Source organism: Lutzomyia longipalpis, chromosome 1, assembly GCF_024334085.1.
Source record: "Lutzomyia longipalpis isolate SR_M1_2022 chromosome 1, ASM2433408v1".
NCBI classification, from domain to species: Eukaryota; Metazoa; Arthropoda; class Insecta; order Diptera; family Psychodidae; genus Lutzomyia; species Lutzomyia longipalpis.
Genome location: NC_074707.1, coordinates 44,313,492 through 44,338,277, shown reverse-complemented (window position 1 = coordinate 44,338,277; position 24,786 = coordinate 44,313,492). Strand labels below are relative to the sequence as shown.

Below are 24,786 nucleotides of genomic sequence, written 5' to 3'. Positions count from 1 at the left end.
AGTTTAACGCAAATAAAACTCATTCATAGAGGCTAAACTTTGACACGAGTAAACGTAATTTCGTGAAATTGGTGGATTAACAAATCTCTTTTACATCCAAAGAAAAAGTACCTTTTAATTAACGTGTAGCAGGTATTATTACGTTGGTGCGAAATACCATTGTCAATATATGTCTCTATTTAGAAAGAGAGACAGCGTCAACCCATTATACTCGCTGTACGATATAGAGTTCCATATAAATTGTGAATAATTGAGAGACCTACAATTCACCCCCTAAAAGAGGGTGATGCAACAAAAATATCGCTCAATGCATTTTTCCATTTCAAATTATTAATGGGAGAATATAGAGAGATAGAATTTCCTTCAAAAAGGTGCTCTTCACCCTGTTGTCGCGAGTACGTATAGGGAGAACTTTAATAATTAATAAGTAATACCATACACAGGCCGATATTCTCCGGATTTCCCCGAGAAATTAGTGTCTCTTGTCTGACCATTGAATTGCTTGTTGTCTTCTCTAGTCCACTACCTGAAAATTTCAAACTATGTAGTGTTTTCGTTTTTCTTGTAAAGTTGAGGAATTATTCTTGTAAAAATATCCGTTCTATCTTCATAAAAACGCGTTTTTTTTTTATATTATGCGAATTATCAGTTTTTTGAAGAGCTAAAATTCATTTTAGAAAAAAAAATTGATTTGCAATAAATTTGATGTGATCAATTTATCTAAAAGAGTGATAATATAGCCACCTGTTCTCAACTGATAACGAAAAATTCAAAAGTGAACAGCCACGGAGTTATTTAGTTTAGTCATCCAGGATAGGTACCTACTTGAAAATCAATATGGACTTTAAAATAATCTCTAAGAAACATACATTGGGTTGTTACGTGTTACTTTTTTTTTCATTAGTCTGCGTTTTGTGTCGATAAAATATTGCTTTGAGGGCTTTTTAAAGCTTTTAATAAAGTATTGGATGCCAAAGTGATAGAGAGAAAAAGCACAGAGAGGTGTGATATATTGTGGTATATTTCCTTTGATAATATTTTCACTGAAGAGGGGCTTTGTGAACATCACAAAAATGAATCAATGATATGATACATATTCCACGGCGGGTCAATAATTTTTATTTAGTCCCACTCTAACCATTCACAAAGTGTGTTAAAGGAGAGCGAAGAAAATTTATTTCACTAAAAAATCATGAAAGTGAAATTAATCTACATAATTCTATTGAGTACTCTTTTAAATCAGGAAGGTATTTTTTCTTAAAAAATATTGTGTTTAAATTTGGATATAAGACGCATCTAAGAAAATTCATGAATGTTCATTTAAGAACTTCAAAAATGAAGGGAACGTAAAATAAACTTTAATTAAAAAATCGTTTTAAGTTTAAGGGATGAAATGAGTAATTCATAAATATGTGAAGTGCTTGGATACCAAATTTATGTTCCCTTAAATCATAAAAGTGTTATTTCTAATTTTTTTTAGGTGAAAAATTAGAGAATTTCGAAAATTTCCCACACATGCTATTGCAAAATAATAAAATTTATGATGATTTTAAAAATCAATTACTTTTCAAACCAAAAAAAAATTTGACCTAGTACCGGTGTTTATGTAAGTCGTCGTATCTCGATTTGTGGATCCAAAAAATAGGGCAAAAAAGTGTAACGAGTGCGACTAATTACCGTAAAATACATACAGCGATATTTGATTTTAATTATGCAAAGAGTAAAAAATAGCAATGAGGACATTATCTCGCCTTGAAAGTTTTTTTTGTAATAAAAAATGTAGACAGGAATAAAAACTTTCTAAAGGAATTTAAAAGAAAAATCATCATTTTGGTTTAATTTTTATTGAGAATTAAATCTGCAAAAACACGTGAAAAAATATGATATAAAATGCATTTTTTCTGGTGTTTTATTGGTTTTATTGCAAGTTGTAGTTGTTTGTGTTACGCGAACAAAAAAAATGAATGACATTTTTTTATGTAGGTAGTCGTATACTCTTTTCATAAAATCGATACCTATACCCTACTGGCGTATATGTAGGTACAACGTATAATCATCAAATCTATTAGAAGATATCGTCAAGTTTTGCCAGGTGTTCCTTTATTGTTTCATTATTACGTGGCCTTCAATGGTCAGCGAAAAAAAAATTAAAGAAAGTCTCAAGCAATGAGACAGTGAGAATTTTCCTATTCAAAATTTACTCTAAAATAGAATAAAAAAAAATTGATTACTATTAATGGTAGAAAATGCTTTAGGTAGGACGGAGGTGGAATATTTAACTATCGGCTTCTTTCATTAGGCTACACGAGTTCTACACGCATCATATTATTACCGCTTCAATCATTTAACATTCAGTATTCCGATTTCTTCTACCTTTGAGGACTTTGGTCGTCATTTCCTTTTTCTTATACTTTTTCTACCTATTTATTATTCATCGAACTTTCTGAATTAAGTATGTCCCAGTGGTTTCACTAGAGAAAAAAAAATAACGAATAAGTCTGAATTTCAATTTATCAATCATCGTACAATTTCCGATTCTACTGAATATTTATTCATTTGTGTGTAACATGAAAGCTTATTTTGTCTATTTTCACGTGCTAAATTATTTTTAAATTAATAATTAGATTTTTATGCATTTTCGTGTGTATAATTATGTATGCACCTTTACTACTTAGGTACAGTGCCTATTTCTTTTACATTAATTAGCCTTTTGCTTTCGATTAATTTGTCAACAGTTCTTGGAGTTTACTGGCCTTGCACTGCGGATTCTGAGTGTAACAGTCAAGTCAATGACACTTACTGCTCATCGTACGGAAATTGTGAATGTGAGGCTGGATATACGTTCAATGCGGCCGTTACTAGATGTTTAAGAGGTATGTATATAGCGTTTAATTTCTAAGTGAAATGATAATTTTGACTCCTTATTGTAGTTCTTTGACCCTCAAAGCGCCCACAAAGTACAGCTGCCTTCCCATATTAAGCTTTGAATAAATTAGGCATTTATTGTTGAGATTAAATATTTTTTTAGCAAGTCTCGGAATATGTAAAATATCTTTTGGGGAATTTTAATTCATTTTTGATCCTCTACTACGCACGTGTCCTGATTGTTTCCTTAGAATGAGGGAGTCCACTGATGAATGAACTTCTTTAATAACCGCATATTTTCAAAATTACTCAATGGAAATTAGGTGAGCGTTTTTATGAATGAAAACAGTCCCGAATCAGTCCTTAATTTGACGAAATTATTCACCTCTGGCCGAACTACCGAACACATTCATCATCAAAAAGTAATGAGGTCACTGATTTTCGAGAGTAGGATTTTGTGTCTATAAATATACAACAATATACTAATTAGTTTCATTCTTAAATAAGTACACGTGTACTGAACTTGATTCTAAATAGTAAAAAATATTTTGGCGCTACGTCCCATATAGGAACAGGGCCGGCCACCCTATATGATGTTGTTGTTCTCCTTGCGGAGAAGTAGTGGGCGGCCTTGCTAGATACTACCACGTGTGGGCCATTTTACGGATAGGAGTGTATCAATCTCCTGATCCAACCGGTCAACGTGATCTAATTGCACGTTGGCGGATGGGGCGCGTTGCCGGGTTCTGTATTCGAACCGGCGACCTTTGGATGCGCAATCAAGCGCTCTATCCACTGCACCCCAGGCCCACGATTCTAAATAGTGGTATTCTGAAATTAATTTTTCTGATTCAATTTTCCCCTTTTTTCCCAATTAGAGGCACTCTACGGAGAATCTTGTGAAGAAGGTACTCAGTGTTCGCATATGCTGACAGGAGCTACTTGCAGGAATAATGTTTGCACATGCGAAGGGGATGAGTTTGAGATGCGTACCTACACCAAAGGACGTTGCAGGAAATTGCTTCCACTGCATGCTGAATGTGACGAGGTAAATGATCTTTCCAGATATTTATTTAACATTTTTGCAAATAAATAAATGAAGAATTCACGAACTTCCAAAATAAGCAAAATTCTCAAGAATAACTCTCAACTATAAAATATTAAACTCAATTTTGACCATGTCCAAAATAAATTTGAAATATAACTTTTAATTTTTTATGTTTTCCTAAAATATTTATCAACCTCTTTGTCTCTCTATCCAGGACTTGGATTGTGATTTTGGATTCGATAGAGAGTCAGTGGTTTGCAAGAGTGGAACATGCCAATGTGCAGATGGATTCTATCATCGCGGTGAGAACATTTGTCGAAGGATATCAATGAGTGAGTATATATTCCAACAGGAAACCTTAAATTACCTTTAACACATTAATTAAAATAAAAATTAATTTTATATAGACGTTGGTGATGATTGCATTGTTAATTCCGATTGTCAAGGAGGCAATCATGAGTGTATTTCGCGAAGATGTGAGGAAACGAGTGAAACGAGTGAAAGAAAAGAAGTTGAAGTCCAGACAGACTTTATCGATTCACCTGCTTCATTTACGGAATTTGAAAATGCAACAACAGAAAGCACTTCCAATTCTTATCGACAATTACGTGATGAAACGAAAGATGAAGGAGTGCAATGTAAGTTTAATTTATTCTCTTAAATGCTACGTATTTTTAAAAAGAAAATTTTAAAAATGTATATTTTTCGCATAGTTGGTGATCCCTGCGTCAATAACGGAGAACCATGTCAAGGTCTCGCATATTCAACATGCATTAAGGATCGTTGCCACTGCAAACTTGGGTACTATCCAAGAAATGGTTTCTGTACAGCTGGTATGTCTATTTTATTTTTAAATAATAGTTTAATAATTCTACTCTAACGCGACGGTGTTTTTACGGCCAGCAGTGTAGCAATTTTCTTAAAACTGTTCTAATTTTATTCTTAATACCTATATTTTTTTTTATTTTTTCTGTAATTCTTTAGAGCTTGGAGAAGAAGCTGCCAGTTCAGATCATTGCGCAAACATTGTCAGGAACAATAAATGTGTCTGCGCTTATGATTCCTTTTACCAACTCAATATGCGATCTTGTATTAGAAGTGAGTAAAATTGCAAAAAAAAAATTTTAAAATAAAAAATTAACATTTGTTTGCTTCTTTTTTACAGATGTTCTTGCCTTGAATGCATCTTGTGCTCAACAAAGTCAGTGCTCTCCGTTCCTATCCATGTGTGATAATGGACCTTTGATACGACGTTGTTCATGTCATCCATTTAAAATTTATGATCAGACCAGCCAAATGTGCGTCTTAAGGCAAGGTCTTGGGGAATTTTGTGAGAAAAAGGAAGATTGTACCCTGAGTAATACTGCATGTCAACCGGATAATACCTGTGCATGTGATGATGGCTATATGGAAATGGATGGGCAGTGCAAACCAGTTATTGGTGGGTCCTGTGAAACCACTGAGGATTGTGCAGTAGATGAAACCGAATGTGTTACTGATAGTGCCGATAAAGAGGATGAAACGGCAGGTGAAGAGGAGAAAAAGGTGTGCCGCTGCAAAGTAGGTTTCACACATCACATTAAGAATGAGTGCCTTCCTATTGCGAGCAAATATAAAGATGAATGTAAAGAAAATGAACAGTGTCAGCCACTCCTTGGACCTCTAGGAAAATGTATTGATGAAGAATGTGCATGTGATGAGGAAAATCACTACAAAGATGAAAAATGCAATGAAAAGATAGGTAATTTATCTATCAAATTTCCGTTTTTTTTTTGTTTTGGCCTTATACATTTTCCCATAAATAATTATATTTTACTTCTAAAGAAAAAAAATTTTTCTAATCTGTGAAAAATTGTAATATTAATTACAATGAATTTAATTTTCTTTTGCAGTTCTTGGTGAAAAATGCTCAAAATCCAGCGAATGTTTTGTTACGGATAACTCAACACAAGTAGAGTGCAGAAATGATATTTGTCAATGTGAATATGGATATTACTCAGATACAACGAGAATTAAATGTGTAAAATCATCAAATAAAAGTAAGTAAAAAAAACTAATTTTATATAATTGTTGGTCACCTTTACATTTTCTTCAAACGCCTTCTCACAGACATACAAATCGTATAGAATAGTAATTTTAGTGAATAAAATTTAATAAATTATACTACCCATGACTCTTAGTCGTGTTCTTAATGTCACACCAAACGAATGTTAAACGATACGAAATCACGACATTCAAGGAGTTAAGGTTTAGTGTAAGAAAGTACAGAAGATTCGTCACACATATGTGAATTTCACCTTTTTAGCATTCCAAATTATTTCATATAAATATTATTTGAAATTCTGCTTTTGGAATATTTAAGTGGAGGTTTTTTTATAGCTTTTGCCACAGGTAAAAATATATAATTTTGTATATCTCGTTTTCACTGCAGATGTAGTATAAAACCCAGAAAAAAACCTTAACCTTCTAAAATTTCTAAAATTGTACCTTTAAAATAAATAGGGTCATATTTAAGATACTCATATAATTTAATCTAAGAATAAAACTAAAGATAATTATTAAATTAAAATATTAATCAATGTTTTATTCTTTTTTAACTTTTCTCTGCAGATTCTTCCGGTCGTCCGAGTCCATTGAAAATCATTACAATGCTACTTATAACAGCCGCTTTTTTAGTCACTAGTGCTGCAATTAAGGAAGCTTATTACTAAAATTTGTATTATATAAAACTACGATTGAAAAAAAAAAAGTTCTTCATTTTGTAAATACTTATGTATTCCTTCTGGAAAGTTTGTATATAAATTCACACAAAAAGAAATTGTAAATTATTAAAATCAATTTTATCCTATTGCGAGAATGTGAAAATGCAGACTATTGCATATACTATGTAATCTACTAAAAAAAGAAGCAAAATGAAAATACAAATCGAAAGCTCAAGAAAAACCTTTCACTGATGAACTTTTGCACGATTAAATAATTAAATAATAAAAGAACATTTTCATACTAAAACACATTCTACTTTTTTAAATTTTATCGAAATGCTTCGGAAAGGTCACAAGAAAATTAATTATAAGAACTTTTACTTTGATAAGCAAATATTTTCTCAAGAAACTTTTAGCATTTTTCGATAAAAACATTTTGATGAATTAGAAAGACTGGATTTCGTTTCATAGTCAAAATTTGATTTATACTACATACCTATAATAGCGTCTTATGAAAAATGCTTGAAATACGTGCAAATAATAACTGCGGAAGAATTGCATTATTATTATTTTATAGAAATGACACAAATAGCCCCGGTCTCCCTTAACGAATATATTCATTCCTATTTCAATCTTCTGGCCAAAAATAAAGAAATAATATTTATTGTTATATGAAAGCTATACTATAAACCAAAATAGAATTGCTTCAATCTTTCTAAAAAAAAAAGTTTATTGAGAATATTATCAATAAAATATTTTTCCACAATTATTGGGGAAAATATATGAGCTATATACATATGTATATATGAAGTTACTTTTGCTGTTGGTTTTTCAAATCTTTCTGAAGATTGATGATCACCTTCATTTTTTCCGTTGTTAAATCGTGCCGTATACTTATTGTCCGTAAGATAAGAATCTACCCTTCTCTCGTTAGTTACTACCCATCAAATACCATTGCGTTGTTATTACCACACGAATTTTATTGACGTCATACGACTCGCAGGACTCACGCTTACGACGTCATCTTTTTATGTCTTATTCGTAGTTTTATGTATAGTAAGGGTGCTCAATTGTGATACATATATAATGAAATTCAACGCATCGTGCTTCATTTGGTCAAAAGAAAAGAATTTCTGAGCTTTTAAAGAGATGAAAATTCTATTCAAATAATTTTTCTTCAATGAATTTAATTAATAAAGATTTAAATTATTAAAATCAACTGAAACAGATTCTTAGAAAGATTTCCTTCACGTGGGGAATAGAAATCGAAGAATAAGCAATGAGAAAAAGGAGCACGTAACACGGGGTCTACTGAAGAGGTGGAGTTTAGTCCCAACGATCCGCAAAGTATTCTGAGAGCGACCTCCTCACTAGAATTTCATTTGTGGTATTTGAGTGTAAAAAAAATCAATCCTCTGCTATACATAGAAAATAGGTAGGAAGTCTGTATTTGCACGCACTTTTCCAATGAAGGAATTATTCTTTCACATAAGAGTACATAAAGAAAAAAAACTTTTAGGCCACTATTATAAAATATTCCGTATTCGGTATAGAGCCCTTTCGTGCTTTTCTTTTTTATATAGCTCTCACTCGATGCACTTGGAGGGCTATATAGCAATTCATTCAACTTCTGGATTTCTTAAGAAAACACTTAGAACTTAATGGAAACTTTTAATGATTTTAAACATATTAATTTATAATAAGACATTAAAGAATGATTAGAATAGAAACCAATTAATTAATAAGAAATATAGCAAAGATTAAACTCTAATTGCTCTTAAAATCTTTTTTTAAAAGCAAGGACTATTCCTTGTCTCTAAAAGCATTCAATGATTATTTTTAAGTCTTGTCAACGCAAACTAAATTCACTCACAAGCTAATCTCAGTCACGATACCGAATTAATCCTTCGAATTCTTTTGCTTTTTGTCTTACTTTTTTATTCGACTATTTGGCTATGTATGAGTAGCTTTGGTTGGTAACAAAATAAAAAGTCCTTTTTATACACTTGAAGAAAAATGAGAGTGATATTCATCGATTTAAGGAGCCTTTACCAAATCCACTCACTATCCCCTAAAGGCAGGCCCACAAAGGTCAAATTGGTCAAATCTAAAAAAGAAAACTTTGGTCTGTACTTGTGGTTTTTTTCGGGTTAAGCTCTTATGAAAAGAAGGGTTAAGAACCTTATTTAGCTATTACTGCATAAAAGTGGAACACCAACTTTTTTTTTTAATTATTAAGAATAATTATTAATATCTGGACTTGGCAATTGAATCTCATTGATTGATATTCTCTCAACCATTCCGTTCTTGAGAGATTCATTTTATTTTATCTCTCTCCTTGAACTTTTTCATGTTAATCTGCTGTTAAGAATAAATATTCAGAGATTCAGATTGATTCATTAAATGACATTTTAGCTGTGTTTCTTTCAGACACAGCTTTTGTGTACCGAGCAAAATCGAAAGTCGTCAGATCGGGCTCAAACTTGGGATGAGCACGAATTAGGTTCCCCACATTTCAAAAAACGTATGCGCCAAAAAATTTTTTTTCCGGCCGTCCGTCCGTCCGGCCGGCCGGAACCTAACGCTAAATTGCAAGAGAACGGTAATAGATAGAGACTTGCGGTAAACGGCAAAGTTTAAATATCGACCGGAAGACATCCGATTATGATGTCAAATTTTACCCCCCACCCCCCCGTCCGCCATTTTGGATAATCTCAAAATTTTGTTTTCGCAATATCTCAGCCCCTGTAATAGCTAAAAATCTGAAATTTTGATATGTTGTAGGGGCCATCAAGAGCTTTACAACGATACCTCATTTTCGAAAATCGGTCAAGCCGCTTAGCCAATATGGCCGCCACAATTTTTCATCGAAAATCGACCATAACTCGAAAACGGCTTGACCGATTTTGATCAATCCGGGGTCAAATGAAAGATCTCAACAAACCCTACAACTCTCTAGAACATCCGAAGTTTCAAAAGTGACCGCTAGGGGGCCAAAAATCAAAAACAAAATTTTCGATGAGTTTTCGATTAATATCTCGAAAACGCCATTATCGATTTGCTTCATTTTTTGATATGTTATAGCTGACTATATTATCTAGCTCCATGCCAAAAATGAAGAAAATCTATGTCTCCGTTCTCGAGATATAGCCTTCCAAAGTTGGCATGTCATATCTCGGGTTCTACAAGTCCGATTTTGATCAACTCAAGTGCAAATGAAAGGTTTCGTGAAGCCCTACAAATGTCTAGAACATTGCAAGTTTGAGAAATGACCGCGAGCGGCGCTAAAGTCAAAATCAAAATTTTCGAAAATTTCGAACTCGAATATTTCGAAAATGCCATTATTGATTTACTTCATATTTTAATATATTATAGTTGAGGTTAAGACCTTTCCAACGATAGCTCAAACTCGAAAATCTATGGAGCCGTTCCCGAGATATGGCGTTTTAAAGATTTCTTGGGGGATGACTTTTCAACTTTTCCCGACTTTGCATGTATTTAAACAAATTCGGGTTCTAGTTTGCTCTCACAAAATTGGTACACTGAAAGAAACACAGCTCTCGTAAGCTTGGTCAGCTTACCCGTACATTTTTTTTATCTATAAGCAGTTGAGGTGAATGCTCGTTTGCTAACAAAATGTAAAACAAACATTGCATTTTTCTTTCCAATCATGCAACAAAGAAACGTACCTGACATTATGAAGGAAAATAAATAAATAAAACGTCACAGCTCCTTCACGTGAGTATTGTGATGAGCATAATCTGACGCAATCGGTAGCGTGATAATCTTAAGTAATCAATGTATATGTATAGTATACATAAAACACCGTCCTTTACACCTTGGTTGGTGTCCAGGTGAAATTTTTCTTTGAACAATTTCTGTTCATGTGAAAATTAATCAATTATTACATTTTTCGATTGTGGTAGTTTCTTCCAGCAGAGGTTAAAAAAGAAAATATATATACAACAAATATAATTAAGCACAGTTTTGCCCATTATCTGAAGCTTTCCTTTCTATAGAAGAAATTTCTTGTCACGCAATTCTTGAATTTTATTTCTTTGGGGGGGGAGAACATGATTCCGGATAAGTTTTTATACTAAATTAATCTATATACATATATAAAACATATAATATAAACGTATGTATATATTATATAATGCGTTATACCTACAATAAATTTATTTTGTGCTCTTTGTTAAGGTACAACGCGTGTATGTATAAGTTCAAAAACACCCCTCTATAGTTTTTGTTCTTAGTTCTGTATTCCAACTACATATTTTGCATATTATTATTTATTACATAGTAGCAAAAAAGGTGTATAAGTTAGATGGTTTCTTGTGTTAAATTTCTGGTAAATTCGCATGCGCAACATCAATTTCTTTGTAAAGAGAATTTTACTTTTGGTAAAATAGCCATTACCCTCACTTTTCTTCGTGAAATCCTTGTGAATAGTTGCAAAGTAAACGGAGAGGTTCCTTCAATCAATACTCTCTCAAAGAATTGAAAGAAAAACCTAAAAACCAGTGTAAGAGTTTAAGTGATTGAAAAAAAAATAACACAATTAAAACTAATTTAAAAAAATAATCAAAAATTAGTGTGCCTTTAATGAGACCGTTTAGATCTGTTATTCGTTACATTCGAGAAAAGCTACAGGATTTTCTTCATGAGCAGCAATTGCGAGCCAATGTGACATATCAACATCTCTGAAAAAATTAGAGGAGTCTTTTGAGATTAATCATTATACAAAGGGCACAAATACTTTTTTTTTAACAAAAAAAAGTAATATTGAACTTTTGCGAGTGAATTTAATACTTTTAATTTTTTTTACGATGCATCAACCACTAAAGAGATTTACACAATGTGGCAGTTTAACGATGATTTCTGCTGTTTTCATCGTCTTGTTTGGTAAATTTAAATGCATATACTTTTCGAAAGTTGTGACTTAAAATTCAAATTTCAATATTTCTAGATTAATAATTTTTTATTTAAAGAAATACTAAATATATGTTTAAAAAATTATGTGTCTTAGGAGTGAGTTCAACAGCACTTACAACATTTGGTAAACCGAATCCTAATCAGCAGCTTCCACAACCTCCAACACCGCCACCAGGTAATAATCCTATAGGGGAAGTAGGGGCTAATTAATAAATGTGGCTTTAGATGAGAAAAAGGATTTTTAGCTATATTAATAAACCAATGCAAATTTTTTAATCTTTTCAAAAAAAGTCTATTATTATTATCAAATTTTCGAATAATTTCTAACATTGAAAATATTTTATTAACTCGAAAACTGTTATGAGCGATTTTGAGTTAAAATTAAGATGAAAAAACTGCAAAGTGATCAAATATTAATTCAAATTTGGTTCTTCTTTTTTTTTGAAAATAATTTTTTCTATTATCAATGGATTTTGGACATTTTGAGCAATTTTTTCCTGTAGAGTTTCCATAATTATTGGAACATTCCTTATTCACACTGTAGGTATTATTTTTATTTAAAACTAAGGTAACAAAGTCATTAAATACTTCCCGTATCTCACACCAAGTTTGTCCGCTTCGTGATTAAGAGTTATAAGAAAGAACCCTTATGTCGTGGTGATAGTTGCTTTAGATTGTCGGATAAGGGAAATTTATTTTGTCCAAGGAAAGTGTTTTAGAAATTGAGAATATGAGAAATTAAAATAAGGGTACCACATCTTATGCTGCAATACTTTGCAAACTTATGAAAATACGAGGTAAATTGTCGCTTCGCTCCAATTTACCTCGCCCCGCTTCGCGGGGATTTGTTGCGCTTCGCGCAAATTTTAGAGAGAAAATAAAATGTGATGGTTTAAAGGCAGATTTGGGCCACTTATCGATCCCAAAAGAAAAAATTTGCAAAGAGAAGAAATCATTTTCATACAATACTTTAGGCGCCAAATTCAAAAATTCGCAAAAACTGCATGAAATCTCTATGGGGGCTACCTGAAGGGGGGCTTTGGGGGGGAAATGAATACGGCCATCTGAAACTGCCTGTTATAAGGGGCATCTATACCAAATTTCATCGCGATCGGACAAACGGTGTGGATTTGTATAGAAAAGTCGGAACGACGAATTACCAACAAACAGGCCTTTCTTTATTATATAGAAGAAAGAAGATGGGAAGCTCTCATCGAACGAAAAAGAAGAAAAATAGCAAAGAGAAGAAATCATTTTCATACAACACTTTAGGCGCCAAATTCAAAAATTTGCAAAAACTACATGAAATCTCTATGGGGGCTACCTGAAGAGGGGCTTTGGGGTGAAAATGAATACGGCCATCTGAAACGGCCTGTTATAAGGGGCCTCTGTACCAAATTTCATCGCGATCGGACAAACGGTGTGGATTTGTATAGAAAAGTCGGAACGACGTTCACCAACAAACAGGCCTTTCTTTATTATATAGATGGGAAGCTCTCATCGAACGAAAAAGGAAAAATTTGCAAAGAGAAGAAATCAATTTCATACAACACTTTAGGCGCCAAATTCAAAAATTTGCAAAAACTGCATGAAATCTCTATGGGGGCTACCTGAAGGGGGGCTTTGGGGGGAAAATGAATACGGCCATCTGAAACCGCCTGTTATAAGGAGCCTCTGTACCAAATTTCATCGCGATCGGATAAACGGTGTGGATTTGTATAAAAAAGTCGGAACGACGTTCACCAACAAACAGGCCTTTCTTTATTATATAGATTACGGAATGAAAAATATATTTTTATAGTAAATTCGATCTTTTCGAATCTTATTAAAATATTCGTTGAATTTATGAAAATGCTCCACAATGATTTCCAAGCAATAGAGAAATATGCGTATACGAATTTGCATGCATGAGTCTTATAAGGCGTAGAATCAATGCGGAAGTATTTTAGTTACCTATACCTACCGCAATACATACCTACGTAAGTATGTTCTTATAGCTATTTATTTTATTTATTTTTGCGACAGTGAGGGCGAAAGACTGCAAAACTCACTCCGATTGTTTTGTTCAGCTGAATACAAGCTGTGTGAAAGAATATTACGATGATCGCTTTCGATGCTTATGCGGGGACTACACAGCTCCTGTTAACGGATTCTGTCAAGCAAAATTCAAAGGTAAGTTGTAATTTTTAATAAGAATAAAATATAATTTAATAGTAAAAGCTTTTTTGAAAATGTTGGGAATACGCCTTTCCTACGAGATCTGTAAAAGCTCTTAGCTGCTTTCTTATATATGTACGTACAGTACATACTTGTAAATTAGAAACCCAACCTTTTCAGTCATGTAACTGATAAATCCTGAATATTTCAATGTTGTGACCTTTTGTAGCTCTGCAATCAATTGAGAGATTCTAATCACTCTCTATCAGAGTATAAAAGGAGGAATATTGTTCTTAAAGAATTACCCCGCTGAACTTGAGTATATAGCATGCAAATGAATTGCTAGTTTTCTTGTTTATCATGGTCAGTACAAAATACCCCAAATTGAATACATAATTTATAAATGTAAAATTTCTTCATTTACAATCCACCATCGTGCAATGTGGTGGAAGGATGTGTTGAACATGGGAAAATGCAAACACCGAAATAGCGCTAATACGAACTTTTTCCTTAAAATAATGATTAACTCTCCTCGTACATGCATTTTCCTTATTTAGCCTGTCATTGACTTTGTCCTTAACCCCCTTAACCCACAAATCACTACATACATTCGTAATGTTACGACGTTGAGCAAAGTCTTAGAGTCCCAACCAACCCTAAGCGCGAATAATTTCTCTCTCTCTCTCTCTTTCTATTCTATATGTATATCTAATGCGTTTTAGATTTAGAAGTCTTGACCACACTTGGTGTGAATTAATTCTATCATTCGCGCTATTAACCTACTTTCTGTTATCTGCATCATCCTATACCTCAATGGTATTCCATTCTTCAACAGAATTTTCATTTCTTTTTTCAACCTTCCCTTTAAGTACAGGATTCTCATGTGAAGAATTTTTTTTCTACATATGAGATTAATTACTAATTGAAGCTATATACATATGTTGTTTTTTTCTATGCTGACAATTCTTTTTAAGTATACTATTACACAGGGTGGTTCAATAAACATGTTTGGAGTTTTGATTATTTTTTTAAATTATTTTTCTTGCTAATTGGGGACGTTTAGATTAATATATCTGCAGGGTTTTAATAAATAATTAGGCAACTTTTGTAGCTTTTTCTTTAATTAAATTCAATCCAAGTCAAACAGAAAGAATTAATATAAAATTATCAATTCATTCTCAAACATAAGCTTAATTATTATTCATAAAAAAAAACATATTACATACCTGCTTTAACATTATTCTAATCGCAGCTGAAAAAAAAAGAGAAAGAAAAAATCAAATTAATTGAATTAATTTAGTTAGAATTAAAGAAATGATCAAACAAAATTAGAACATGTGAATTTGTTCACTCTGTGCGCACTATGTTCCATGCTAATATAATTACACTTACCCTTTCTGCCCAGAATATGCTAGAGAGAGAGAGAGTATATAATAAGGGTGGCTCACGAGTAATTACATGCAAATTAAATACAACGACGCTATGTATAAATTCTCGCGTTCTTTCCCATTTCCAAGAGAAAGCCGGAGAAAGCAATTAAGCTGCAAAAAAGGAAAACTCTTTCCCTGTTTTACTACATTATTTGATTGTTTTTTTTGTCTTAAAAAAAAACTTCAGGCTTGAAGCACATGTGCACAGACAGCAACCAATGTGAAGAAGGAATGCTCTGTGCGGTGGAAAATTCAACAAAAACAACAGCTTTGGGAAATAAAGTTCAATCCAGCACTTCAGGTGACCAACAAAAAGTGTGCCTATGCGATGAGGATGCCGGATATTCAGAGAGTCCACGGAACAACAACTGCAGTGGTAAAAATTTTAATAGTGTTTTAATTTTATATTATTTCTGTTTGAGTGCTCAGGGAGTTAGAATAAATTATATGTATTTTACACAATTCCATATAATTAGAAAATTTATTTATTTATTTTATTTTTGACAATTTTTTATTACTTAGAAATTTCCTAGAGCTTTTCTTTAATTGATTCCAACTCAGCCTTTTATTAACCCTTAATATTGTACATACATGAATGTAATGTCCTTGTGACTTGAGAAGGCTGAATTGCGAAAAAATGCCAAAAATAATTTGAGAACCTATAAACTACAGGAGCTATCACCATCTTTGCTGGAATCATCGTGCCACTGATATCATTAGTAGCTGGTTCAATTATGGCTAGGAAGCCACTTCAGTAATATACTAAGGCATCACTACTAAATTAATAAGCAATCACAGTGTCCACACAAGATGCCCACAAGATACATTTTCTTCAAGGGAAAAGCAATCATCAAAGCACTACCTGCAAATAATACACCGCAACGTCTAACTACAACAAGAAAAAAAGAACAAAATACTATGTACAATGATTCTTTTAATAATTATATGTGTAGTTCCTTATGAAATATTTTTTCGTTCTTAATAGTATGTTTATAAATCATGCCTAGATGTTAATTTTATTGTGACCTTAGAATGCAATATTGCGAGTAAAATTGAAATAAAACAAAAAAATCAAACAGAAAACTTTAAGATAAAATATGTATTAATTTTATTCTCAATTTTCTGTTATGTAAATATATTACAGAACTAAAGAGTGGATAAGCATGACATGGATCATTAGAAGCTAGTGAGCATGATTCATGTTGTCTTAACCCATGTACCCTTTGAAAAAAAAAAGATTTTTTCTCCTAATCAATCTATATAGAAATAGCTGTGAACACAAATTATAATTTTTCTTAATTTGAAAAATATTTTTCAGATAAAAATAACTTTTTTTTTCAAATTAATTTTATTTTCATGTAAAATATTACTTTTTTATTGAAAAAAAATTAGACTTAAGATAAAAGAAAAGAGCTTTGATCCCTATAAATAAAAATTATTATAGCTGCTAGAGCACTACAAGCACTACTAATCACACAGAATAACCTTTTTTTTAGATGAGCAATAAATAACAAGTTAATTAATATAAGAACCTCGTTTATTACCATCATTTCCTATTTTATATGTCGACTCCTTCGTTTTAGGCAATAAAATTAATGTTTTATTATTACATCAATGGAAATTTATGTAAAAATGTTTATTTTTAAAAATTTACATACATAATATAAACCAAAATGATCAAAGAAAAAAATAATGGAGTGTTTGAACAATATGATTTTTATCCAACGAGCAGTTTACTTTAATACCTCCCGCATAAAGAAAAAAAGTTAATTTCACAATGCGGCTGTTAGTGGTGTAATAGTTGAGGGTGGTTATATTAATAACTTTCCCCCCACTTGCTCACCTTTGCTTAAGGACTACATTAAATACAGTGGGACCCCAGTACAACGACCACTCGGATGTACTCTTCACACTCATTATTTTCAATGCGCGAGAGTAGTTCAACCAAGCCGTCGTTGTACTGGGGTCCCACTGTACATACATATTGCAAACATTCAATGTAGATATTTAAAAAAAATGATCCTTAATAACAAACTACAACTCGGTATTCAGAATTTAAAAGAAAATCACTGATATAAAGTACAATAGAAATAATACAGTAGTGCCTTAACAAAAAGAACTTTTCTTTTTTGTTCTTTTTATTTTTTAGAGATACATACTAGACCTTAGAATCAAACCAAAACTTAATAAAAAAAAACAATTTTTCTAGATTAAATGAATGCTATTTTTCTCTTCTACTAAACACTAGTCTAAATACAAATCAAAACTAATAGATACTAATAATTACCGATAATAAATCAATGCGAGCTTTGATAGTTTTTTATCGCATTAATAACAGACTATGAGAAGCACTTCTTGTGTACTTTTGACCCTTAAAACTATGCTTGTAACATTGTCATTATCAATATCACCGAAAACGTACAATGAACATTTTGAATTAATTCAGCATAAATAAGCATAAAGGAAAGAAAGGAATATAAGGAGCCAAATACAGTCAAAAACGGAATATTAAAGACAACCAAAATAAATATGAGACAAATATTGTGTACAGACATGAAAGCTATAAAAATGGTTTAAATAAGCTGATAGAATTGATAGAGTTCACATAAACAAAAATTAATCAATAAAATGAGCTAAGCCATGAGATGTTCTGCAGTATTTATAAGGAAAATGGTTTGTTCTAATCCAAGCAAAAATATTGATGCATTACTTTTCTTAATTTTCTTCTTTGATATTGCTAAAAGAATGCTGCTACTGATAGTCTGTTTTTAGAAAGTGCACCTTACACAAATATTAAAGAAAAGGTAGTGCCTCAATAATTTTTAAATTAGTAAATATACCTACCTATTGTATTATCCTGTATTATTATATAAATAAAATTTCTTGATAGTATACTATGTGATTCTTTTTTTACGTTTTACTCATTAATCTCTTCTGCACTCGATTTTTAATACAATGCAGTTCCCCCTACAAAGTTAAAGTTAAGTTAATTCATTTAAGACTTCTTGTAAGTACAATAATTTTTTTACAATAAAGAGCAATCACTGTTCGTATTACGAAGTCTCCACTGTAATTTTCTCCGCAGATATTCCTCCGAGTTTTAGGAGAATATCTGCTGAAAAATTTTCGAATATGGCGTCACAAAAGAATGCGAGTACTTTTATGACAAAATATGGCGAGATTATTAAATGGGTAAACTTCATTTTCTTTTGACAGTTTGCGGACGCGTTGGAGGTTTCTGATTGGTTGAATTTCAATCTTTTTGGGAAGATTGTTTTTGAGAGAAATTCAATATTGCATTAAAAATCAACATATTTCATCCAAACAAAAATACAGAGACTACCTGTATCGCATAATACACTTTATGAAAGCAGGTGTGCTAATCTTGTAATTACTTACAAGTGAAGAAAAGTGAAAAAAAATCTTTGTGAACTTTAGTGGAAAAATTCATAGACTAAAGTGGAATTTGTCTGATGATAATTAACAAAAAGAGAGTAAAAATTTACAAATAAGATGGATTTTAATCTATTGACACACGATATAAAGCAAGAGCTACTAAATAGCGACCCACCGGATTTTATGGTGAGTCTCAGGAGAAAATTCTTTCATTAAATGCATTTTTTTTACGTATGATAACATGTTACCAACCCATTCACAATATAACGTCGTGATTCATCACATTGTACTATATATGCGAGTTTTTATAATCTCAATATTCGGAAATTAAGATAAGAAATACTTTGTTTACGATATCAGTGAAAGGATCATTGAGGACGAAAGGTACATCAAAGAACAAAAGTTTAAAAAATAAAGAAAGAAATAATAGAGGATACAAAAAAAACAATTTTGTCAATGAATATTCCTGTACATATTGCATTGCTTTTATATGTATATAATCATGTTCTATTTTTTAGAGAGTTCATGTAACATTCTCATAACAATTGTTATATGTAGTCCGGTTGTCTTCATTCATAAACTATTTATAAACGCAAAAATGCACTTTAATATTGAAATTTTAAATTGTAAACCTGAGTATAATTTTCTTGAAATCTTTATAAGCTAGGTAAGACAAGGCTCTAAATATTATTTTCTTGACCCTTAAAATTTTAATGAGAATAGTAATGAAAATTACTTTTTTTTTTTGTACTTTTCCGTCGAAATAAATGACGCAACTTACTTCGAAGATGAGAAATTTCCGCTCCCATATCTTGTACAAAGTGCCTTTCACCTTACCTGTAGGTAGAAGATTCATGAGGTTAAAGAATTCCAGAATGTGTTGACGTGGTCTTCTGCTCATTTAAAAAAAATAAACAAACGTCGATTATGTTTTTAGCTAAATTTCCTTTATATGTAATTCTATATATAATATTTTATTATGTATATAATATTTCTTTTATCTCATTTATGTACAATGATATCTCAGTATAACGACCGCTCGGATGTACTCTCCACACACATTATTTATAATGAATGAGAGTAGTACATTAGAGCGGTCTTTATACTAAGGTACCACTGTATCTACCGTGAGTCTTAAAATTCGCTCTTGAGATTAAAATTTTGAAATATTAACCCTTCAGTTTCAATTTCAAATATTTCGATTACAAACTGATAACAGGTATTTCCTCGGATTGTTTCACTTTACCGACTTTACCTGTCTCTGCTGAGATATGTGTGAGAGAACATGAAAGAGAAGAAAGGTGATTTTCAACAGACATTTCCTCATGGCCAGCCATAGTCTGTGTTTGCGCGTATTGGAGGGCGGTGAAAGAAATTAAGAGATCGGAACGAGAGTTTCATGTTGAATTTTCGATCTCGGTGGATGTACAAATTGAGTACCGTCTTCAATTTATTTTTCAATTAAATAGCAAAAGAATAAAAATTCACGTTTCCCTTGCAGTAGAATAATAAATCTTCGTGATAAACAAATTTTGCCACGTTGAAAAAGCAATATGTTGTGAAAAATAAATGTCTCTAAAAAATATACCTTGTGCTTGATATTTTCAATTAAACGTGTGGAGTAATTATTCTTATGTAATATGTACAGGAATATAAAAATGTGTGAGCGATAGCAAATATAAAATTATAAGATGGCCTTAGGAGCAGTTATCATGGGAACATTATTGAGTGAGGAGCGAGACGTTGTGGTTTTAACAAGTTCACTGGAAAGTGCCGGAGAATTATATGTTCATGTTCCCACTGACACGTAATCAAAAATATATTCGTGCTTCTTAAAGCTCCAAAATGTGCTTCTTATGGTGTGCAAAAGACTTTTTTCTGGCAATCAAGTGCTTGTGAATTTTCTTATTCCTTTTTTGGAGCTTCTCTAACTGTGCTTTACGATTTTTTGTGTTAAATAAAAATGGGATGAAAGGTCTTAAGACTGAGGAATAGAAAAAAAATTACGAATCGGAATGGATTTCAACGATAAAATGTTTAATTTCGTACGTATATATTTTTTACAACTAGTGTTTTAATGGCCTAACTAAAAATTCCTATAAACAGGTATTCTAGTTATATACCTGAAATTCAAATTTTCCAATGCGTCTCATATAATTAATTCAAGAAATATGGAAAGAGCAAGTTTAGCACGTGGTGAAGAGTAAAAATTCAGACTCTGTCCAAGATGGAGTAAAAATTAATCTCTCACTATCTTGAGTACTCACCTAATAATTCATTGTGCTCTGAGTTTCTCTTTCCTTTCTCTGGAATAAAGTTCAACATAATTTATTATTTAAATAAATATATGGTAGCCTATAGCCTAAATAAGTTTTTTTCTGTCTTTGAGAGGAGGTGGAGTTTTTTTGTGATGATGATAATTTTCAAGAAAGAAAATGGAACACTTACGTACTTGAGCCGTCACAAATTTTCTGATAAGAGACTTATGAAATGGAGTATGAGCCAAGACTGATGTCGTTTTAGATTTTATATTACTTTAACCAATACGAGTTGGGAAAGACGAAATTTATCGCTGAATTTCAGTTTTAATATTTCAATGTCTAACGTGAATAAAACTTATAGGGGATGTTGACCTAAAATCTGACCTTTCACACACGATTTATATTTAATCTTAAAAAATAATAAGAAGAAATGAGTTATCAGTAATTTATTTTTTTTACTTCAGTATACACAATTGGGGAAATCTGTAAATTGTAAACTTTCCCCAAATGTCTGTCTCATGCTGGTAATATATTTTCTTTAATATCTCAATACCGGTGAATTCATTACAGAATATTTTGCTTAAAAATGGTACAAATGTATGGAAAAGATGTATTAAGATTTTTGTTAGTGCGTGTAAAGTGAAAGGTTTAAAAAGTCACTATTAACGGATGTTTTATACGTTCATACTGTTCATACTTTTCTTTCGATTGAAATTTTGGTGAGCCAGTTTCGCGCGGAAAAATCAGTGAGCCACGTTTTTCATATAGGTACCTACAATTCACTTTTTGCGAACTCCTTTCTATTTAAAGTCTGAGCAAAGCGACTCATGTACATACATTTTCATAAACTCGTTTTCTCTGATGAATCTGGCTGTAGTTGGCAATGCATAAAATGGATCAGAACTTCGTTAATTTATGTTGCTCGATGAATTTCTTTAAAATTTTTATTCTTTGTAATGTTTGCAGGGAGGAGGGGAATGGCCATCAAGCCCAGATGACTTTTTGGAGTCCCTTTTCTCCATGGATGACAATCTCATCCCAAATCTGGATGACGACGAGCAAATTAAGCAGATCACATCGAGCCTCATGGAAGGTGATGATCGCGTGTCATCGTACTCAGATGAGCCAGATTTCCCGGGATTTGATTTAAAACATGATGATGAGAATGGTCTACTGTCCCTCTCAAGTGCTGCTTCAGACAGTGGCCTCTCGAGTGATCATTTGGACTTGTAAGTATTACTACATCTCTATGGGTTATTAATTTCCCCTTCTTCCTTGATAAATTTCATATAGATTTTATTGATATAAGACGCAAGATTATTATTAAATCAAAAATTAAATATTGCAGAGAAATGAGTCCAGAATACGAACCTCTGAGTCCAGTTGTGTCATCCCCTGGACCCTCTATAAGTGAGCGCGGTGGTCAGAACTCACCTATGCAGCAGAGTTTACGTGTCGTACGAAAGGATACGGCACAGAGCATTAAAAGGTGTCGATCAACAGAGGATAAAGTACCACAGAATGTGGTGGAAGAGAAAAAGAAGAAACTTGATGCAGTTCCCAAGGAAATGAAATTGTATAAAATGACACCGATTAATGGAAATAATTGGAACATCTTGGGAAATCAATCAACAAATGGAGCTCCAAGAAAGAAAGTTACTATCCAGCTACAAAAATCCCAAATTATCAAATCACCCGTAATTATTAATAAGGATGACATTGTTAATGCTGGAAAATTGAAGAAGTTGGTTACCATTCAGAGAAACGCGGGAAATGGAAAATCCATCCTCCTGCCGGTTTCCCTGCAAAATGTGAAAGATGTAAAAACGATAAAAATTATAAATCCCAATGGGAATAAAACAAATCATCCATTAATTATAAAACAAGCTGCTGCAAATTTACTGCAACAATCAAAACAGGGATTTGTACCGAACAATGTTATGGTGTCGAAGGAACAACTACTTGAAGATTCAATGTCAGATCACACGTCTGACGGTGAGAGTGTAACATGGGATGAAATTCTCTACAAACCCCTTATTTCATCAAATACTGTTGTCAAGGAGGAAGTAGACACGATGGAAGATGAAGATCAAGAAACTTTCAGAGAATCAACTGTTGCTGGGAATAAATTGATATTAACATTCGAAGAGAAGCGTCTCCTAGCTAAAGAGGGTATCACTTTGCCCATAAATTATCCCCTGACAAAGCATGAAGAACGTGAATTGAAGAGGATAAGGAGAAAAATCAGAAATAAGATCTCCGCACAAGATTCCCGTAAACGCAAGAAGGAATATGTTGATGGATTGGAAGAAAGGTCAGTATAAATTAATGATTTCATTTTAAAAGACAAATTTACTAAAATCTCATAAATTTATTTTCCAGAGTGAAACAGTGCACAGAGGAAAATCACACCTTGATGAAGCGAATTAAGTTGCTTCAAAGCCAAAATGCAAATCTCACGAGTCAAATGAAGAAACTGCAGGCATTACTATCGAAGGGCACAAATACAGCCCAGCCCGCAACATGTCTCATGGTTCTCTTGCTCAGTATGGCACTCATTGCAGCACCGAATCTGAAGTTGGGCAAAAGTATCAAGGAAACAGAACTTGCTGAGGCTATTCAGGATAATGTCATTGAACAGAATCGGAATAGGAATCTCCTCTTTGACAGCAAGGATCAATTTACAGGAGATGCTTTAGTAGATGAGGATATGAATTTCGATGATCTAATGACATCCAATGGTGCTAATGTGCCACCATTTGTATTTGATGATGATGCTATGTCGCCTGCATCGAAAAAGGCACGTTTCTTCGCGGAATTGGATTTGGATGATTCAACATGGCAACCGCCTGGGGGACAGAAATGCACTGATTCAGGGCAAAAGGGCCCAATTGAGGATTTACTCAATACAAATCATGCACCGAGTCCCTTATCCATGATGTCTGGATTCGAAAAAATGTCACCAGATCTCGATATAGCTGCTGTGCAGGATAAAATTGTCTTCAGTGACTTTAGTAAGGTGAACAAATCCCAATTGGCTAATCAATTGGGGCAGAAGATGATGGAACAAGAAGTTTGAGGGACAAAAATGAAAGTATTTTACATACCCACATGATGTTTTATTACACATTACCTATTTTGCAACAAATTGTGCGAATTTATTCGACTCTAGGCAAGAAAATATTGTCCTGTAAATTTTATTCAAACTAGCATTTATGTAGATTGACAAAAAACAGCACCATATAACATTTTCCCAAAATCTGCATGAATTTTGATTAAATTACCTTATGATACCTTTAGATTTGTAAGAAGACAGAGTTATTTAATTTTCAATGAAAAATTGTACATAGTGCTAAATATTTATATAATGCAGTACATAGTTTAAAGTTTTCTTAGCACTTTTTCGCGGACTATGCAACCCCTAGGGGAGAGCTGCTCTGCGAATTTGTTTGCTTTTTTTTACAAAGTAAAAAGAAAATTATTGAATATTATCATTTTGCATATTATTTGATTAAACAAAACACTACCAATACGTTTTATCAATCACCAACTATTTTAAATGTTACATTGTATGTTTAATTGCACTTAATTCATTTACTCACCGTGAGAGATAGAAAAAAAAATGTTTCAACTATTTTTTTAGGACTATGGTTTCTAAAACCTTCAAATTAATTTGTATTCATATTTATCGGAAAGGTACTACTGAACAACAAACTATTCTAATAAATCAGCCAATAAGATGTGAAAATTATTTGAATTATAAAAATTCTATTAGGTGTTTTATGCTAAATAATAAAGCAAAATATTAATCTTATGATCATTGATGAACTCAATTTATCCCAGATATAAAACAACTATATCATTTACTATGCTTTTTAATGTTAGGTAATACATAATTTTTAAGATAAACATACCAACAATTTTAAAACATTGTTTACAATATTTTACATATTTTATGATATCAAAGTCAAAACAAACAAAAAAGAAAGCTG

At 32.3% G+C, this 24,786-nt stretch overlaps 3 protein-coding genes across 5 annotated transcripts; all 3 read left to right on the top strand.

Moving 5' to 3' along the window:
* The first annotated feature begins 665 nt into the window (after positions 1 to 665).
* On the top strand, positions 666 to 7,407 carry LOC129787562 (prion-like-(Q/N-rich) domain-bearing protein 25). 2 transcript variants are annotated; one of them, XM_055823271.1, is made up of 10 exons: positions 666 to 817; positions 2,736 to 2,873; positions 3,744 to 3,913; positions 4,128 to 4,245; positions 4,321 to 4,551; positions 4,627 to 4,746; positions 4,898 to 5,011; positions 5,079 to 5,654; positions 5,806 to 5,952; positions 6,524 to 7,407. In XM_055823271.1, exons 3-10 carry the CDS (start codon positions 3,791 to 3,793, stop codon positions 6,622 to 6,624), a joined length of 1,530 nt encoding a protein of 509 aa, XP_055679246.1. In that variant the 5' UTR covers positions 666 to 817; positions 2,736 to 2,873; positions 3,744 to 3,790; the 3' UTR covers positions 6,625 to 7,407. The 2 variants fall into 2 exon arrangements, with proteins under 2 accessions (XP_055679246.1, XP_055679245.1); XM_055823270.1 differs by lacking the exon at positions 666 to 817 and adding an exon at positions 1,114 to 1,247.
* A 114-nt stretch (positions 7,408 to 7,521) lies between these two features.
* Positions 7,522 to 18,029, top strand: LOC129787646 (uncharacterized). Its single transcript, XM_055823375.1, has 5 exons — positions 7,522 to 11,520; positions 11,645 to 11,725; positions 13,576 to 13,722; positions 15,325 to 15,513; positions 15,810 to 18,029. Exons 1-5 carry the CDS (start codon positions 11,445 to 11,447, stop codon positions 15,893 to 15,895), a joined length of 579 nt encoding a protein of 192 aa, XP_055679350.1. The 5' UTR covers positions 7,522 to 11,444; the 3' UTR covers positions 15,896 to 18,029.
* A 324-nt stretch (positions 18,030 to 18,353) lies between these two features.
* On the top strand, positions 18,354 to 24,608 carry LOC129787545 (uncharacterized). 2 transcript variants are annotated; one of them, XM_055823247.1, is made up of 4 exons: positions 18,354 to 18,719; positions 21,761 to 22,023; positions 22,143 to 23,108; positions 23,177 to 24,608. In XM_055823247.1, exons 1-4 carry the CDS (start codon positions 18,651 to 18,653, stop codon positions 23,871 to 23,873), a joined length of 1,995 nt encoding a protein of 664 aa, XP_055679222.1. In that variant the 5' UTR covers positions 18,354 to 18,650; the 3' UTR covers positions 23,874 to 24,608. The 2 variants fall into 2 exon arrangements, with proteins under 2 accessions (XP_055679222.1, XP_055679223.1); XM_055823248.1 differs by lacking the exon at positions 18,354 to 18,719 and adding an exon at positions 19,874 to 20,578.
* Positions 24,609 to 24,786: the final 178 nt, after the last annotated feature.

Excerpts from the sequence above, each read along its gene's own strand:
- LOC129787562 (XM_055823270.1), top strand. The coding sequence starts at position 1,193 with ATGAAAGTGAAATTAATCTACATAATTCTATTGAGTACTCTTTTAAAT. Across the intron at positions 4,552-4,626 it reads GAAAGATGAAGGAGTGCAAT|TTGGTGATCCCTGCGTCAAT; the intron begins GTAAGTTTAATT and ends TTTTTCGCATAG. Across the intron at positions 4,747-4,897 it reads AAATGGTTTCTGTACAGCTG|AGCTTGGAGAAGAAGCTGCC; the intron begins GTATGTCTATTT and ends GTAATTCTTTAG.
- LOC129787646 (XM_055823375.1), top strand. The coding sequence starts at position 11,445 with ATGCATCAACCACTAAAGAGATTTACACAATGTGGCAGTTTAACGATG. Across the intron at positions 11,521-11,644 it reads TGTTTTCATCGTCTTGTTTG|GAGTGAGTTCAACAGCACTT; the intron begins GTAAATTTAAAT and ends TATGTGTCTTAG. Across the intron at positions 15,514-15,809 it reads ACGGAACAACAACTGCAGTG|GAGCTATCACCATCTTTGCT; the intron begins GTAAAAATTTTA and ends TATAAACTACAG.
- LOC129787545 (XM_055823247.1), top strand. The coding sequence starts at position 18,651 with ATGGATTTTAATCTATTGACACACGATATAAAGCAAGAGCTACTAAAT. Across the intron at positions 22,024-22,142 it reads TCGAGTGATCATTTGGACTT|AGAAATGAGTCCAGAATACG; the intron begins GTAAGTATTACT and ends TAAATATTGCAG. Across the intron at positions 23,109-23,176 it reads GTTGATGGATTGGAAGAAAG|AGTGAAACAGTGCACAGAGG; the intron begins GTCAGTATAAAT and ends TTTATTTTCCAG.